Below are 3,441 nucleotides of genomic sequence, written 5' to 3' on the forward strand. Positions count from 1 at the left end.
ATCATTATATGCAATATAAATTACCATTGTATGAGTTATTTCAAGTTTTTTCCCACTAATTATCAGAAAGAAGAAATCAACACAATAATATGTAAACATTATTTGAATATATATACATGCATATTTAAGAAAAAACATGGTCTTTTGTTATATGAAGTCAGTGTACATGTTTTATTCTTCATCAGTTAATACATGTTTAAGTTAATATTAATGTTCTCTGTATCATCATGTACATAAGTCAATGTTTATGTTTTTATTCATCATGTGATAATATCTCAATGTTTATGTTTTTATTCATTATGTAGTAACAGTCAAAGTTGTTGTTTTATTCATCATCAGAGTCTTCTTCAATGGTGGAAAAGAAACATGTAAATGACTTCGATATTCCTTCAGAATTCTTAGTAAATATAAATGCAAATTTTTCATCAATGTCAATTTCACCAGAAGATAAATCAATTATTGATGTCCTTAATTTTTCGAAGTCTGAAGTTGCGATCTTGTCGTTATTTATCCTAACTGTTAGAGGCATTTTCCAATCTTCCTTTCTGAAGACATTTTGCACTTTCCCATCAGTTGCCATAGTTACAATGCAGCTTGCTTTTCTGTCAGAAAAACAGATCAGTTGCTTTTCATCATGGAAGGATATATAAGCTGGTTGTTGGAACAACTGCTCACCTGCTTGATATTTTGTATCACATTTAATTATTGTTCCTGTTGTATTCAGGGTTAAAACTTGTGCAGGTTTACTGCATGCCACATACAGCTTGTCCTCTGCAAAGTGTATTCCCTCACATCTAGCACCAACGCTGATTTCGTGGTCCTCTATAATTTCTTCATCTTCAACAGACATGAATATGATTTTGTTTTCATTTGGCAATGTTAATGCAAACTGGTCTTCATCAATAGCTGTAATATCCCATGGACATGATGTTAATTCTTTCTCTGTAACCAATGTTTCTTCATCTACTGCATACAGCCTTATACGATTGTAAATTGTATCTAGCATGATTACATTTTCATCTGATATTGGGCATCCTCTTGGCATCCCGTATTCAGGATAGTTTCCATAGAAACTCTTCAGATCGTCTTCTGATACTGTTTCCCCTTGTACATACAGTTCACCAAGAGCATTCACATTTTTCAGCATACTGGTCAGGAACTTGTTTGGAATAAAACAATATTTGTCCACTTTGTTTATTTTTTGTATATCTGCTACTTTTTCTTCGAGAGTTTTCAGTTTTTCTTGATTTTTCTTCAATGAAATGAATAGCTGTTTGCTTTGTTTTGTTTCCTGTAGTATTTGAAAATCTTCTTTCATATCATCTAGAACATTTTTTGTATTATTGGCTGAATCTTCGACTTCTTTCAGTTTTCTAGCTTCATTGTTCTCTTTTTCCTCAGCTTCTTTTTCAAGTTCCTGCTTCTGCAACTCAAACTGCATGTTGATTTTCTGCTGTAACTTTTTGATTTCATAAAGAGCTCTTTCTCTGCAAGATCTACTTATTGCTATATTTGCTCTTGCAGTTTTTATCTGGTCTTCTAGGTTGGTCTTGGTTGTCTCCATTCTTGTACAGAATTCTTTGTATGCAGGTGATAGTTCCACGTCCTTAGCTATATCTGTGAGGGTGCAGATTTCAAGGCATGGTTTGTGGTGTATGATCATACAAGAGTTGCAGCCAACTGTCTCATGTGTTTTACAGTAATATTTAATCATCTCTCCCTCATGATGTGAACAGGTTTGAGAGAGACTTTCATCAACCTTTCTCTTTGGCATTTCTGACTTCCATAGCAATTTGTGATGTTTCATCGGTTTAGGAAGGCAATGATACTTGAAGCATTGATCACAAAGGTAATGCTGACATTCCACACAGAATCCTTCTGCTTCCTTTTTATCTCCATCTTGGTAACAAGGGTCACAAAATAAAAAGGCACTTGTTACTTCCTTGTTTGGTTGATTTGTAAAGTCTGTAAGTTTACCAGGTACACTGTCAGCCATCTTGTTTATGTAAACTCTGTCTTAAATATGTTTTAAGTTTTTTTCCATTTAAACTTCACTTTTATTTGAAATAGAATCTGTCACATTTTATTATCCACTTTTATTTCCTGTTTCCTGAGCTGGCTTGTTGAAATCATAATCATGTTGGCTGTTGTAGGAGAAATACTTTACAAATACAAATGCGTCCGATTTACTTGAAATGGACGTATATACATACAAATAATCAGGATAGAGACAGATTAAATCCGTTTGCAATAATTAAGAAACTTGAAAGAAAACTCGATTATATGTCCTCAATTTACTGTCACAAATGTCGGTCGGATATACACACTTGATCATTGTAGTCTACTTGATTGTGTTATCAAGAATACTTGACATAATCGAGTAAATATGGGAACCCAGGCATTGCAATAATTAGCGCTTATAAAATTGTCAGTTTGCTCTTATTTAATTTAAAAAAAGTCTTTGATATAAATGTCGTAAGTACAAATAAACCATAAAATATATGATCGCTAAAACAGATGAATTGTACATTTTTTGTCGTTTTTAAATGATCCTGTTTAAATGAATTTTAATCTGTATTTGTGCGAATGCTATTCCATAAACATTAAAGACGCCACCGACTTTTACTAGATCCACACATACTCGTGTTATTTACTCAGATTAATTATTTTATATGCATGTAAATTTACACAGTTGCTTTGACGTTCACAGACACTTGGGGTGTGGAGCTTAAAACGCCTTTAAAATCCAAATAAAATGTATATTTGTCAATCCCAGCACATGTAATGATCATATATATTAAAAAAACTTAATATAAGCCGTTTTGAAAAAAAATCATATTTCAACGTTCATAATAATACACGTATGAAATTAGACTTTAATTAATTCATAACATTGAATGTGACCCACTAATGTCTACCTTTTCTAACATTGGATCTCCGAATTCAGATCAGTCTAAGAGATGTTGTTTATAACATTGCAAACCTTTACATTGGTGGGATGTGTATAATTTTGCACAAAGTATCATCTAGTTATAAAATATGATATGTTTACTAGTCTTAAATTGCATTAAAGATCATGCATGATATTGTGGCGATATTGATTATCCTTTACAAATTTTAAGGTATGATCAGTAAAAGGTGTTTGCTAAGTGCATTATTAATCATAAAACTTTACAAAATTGGTGTATACGAGGGTTTTCCAAACAATTCGTGCACTGCAGTTATTGTTGCAAGACTTATTGATAGAAAACATGAATTATATATCACTTGAAGGAGAAATCTGTCTCAAATAAGAAAACAAAAGAAATAGCCGTGCAACCGTGCAAATATATCTCATAACATCCCGTTTTTTGTCCCACCAATAATTAAAATAAGATGTTGATTATGTAACTTGGTATGTAGACATCCCATGGGCAGTATATGAATTTTGATGATATTTGG

The 3,441-nt window shown here is 32.2% G+C and overlaps 1 protein-coding gene across 1 annotated transcript; it reads right to left on the reverse strand.

Moving 5' to 3' along the window:
• Positions 1 to 325: 325 nt before the first annotated feature.
• On the reverse strand, positions 326 to 1,996 carry LOC132741172 (uncharacterized). Its single transcript, XM_060729286.1, has one exon. The coding sequence runs from the start codon at positions 1,994 to 1,996 to the stop codon at positions 326 to 328; it is 1,671 nt and encodes a 556-aa protein (XP_060585269.1).
• Positions 1,997 to 3,441: the final 1,445 nt, after the last annotated feature.

This window comes from Ruditapes philippinarum, unplaced genomic scaffold, assembly GCF_026571515.1.
Source record: "Ruditapes philippinarum isolate M1 unplaced genomic scaffold, ASM2657151v2 ctg3507_1_1_1_1, whole genome shotgun sequence".
NCBI classification, from domain to species: domain Eukaryota; kingdom Metazoa; phylum Mollusca; class Bivalvia; order Venerida; family Veneridae; genus Ruditapes; species Ruditapes philippinarum.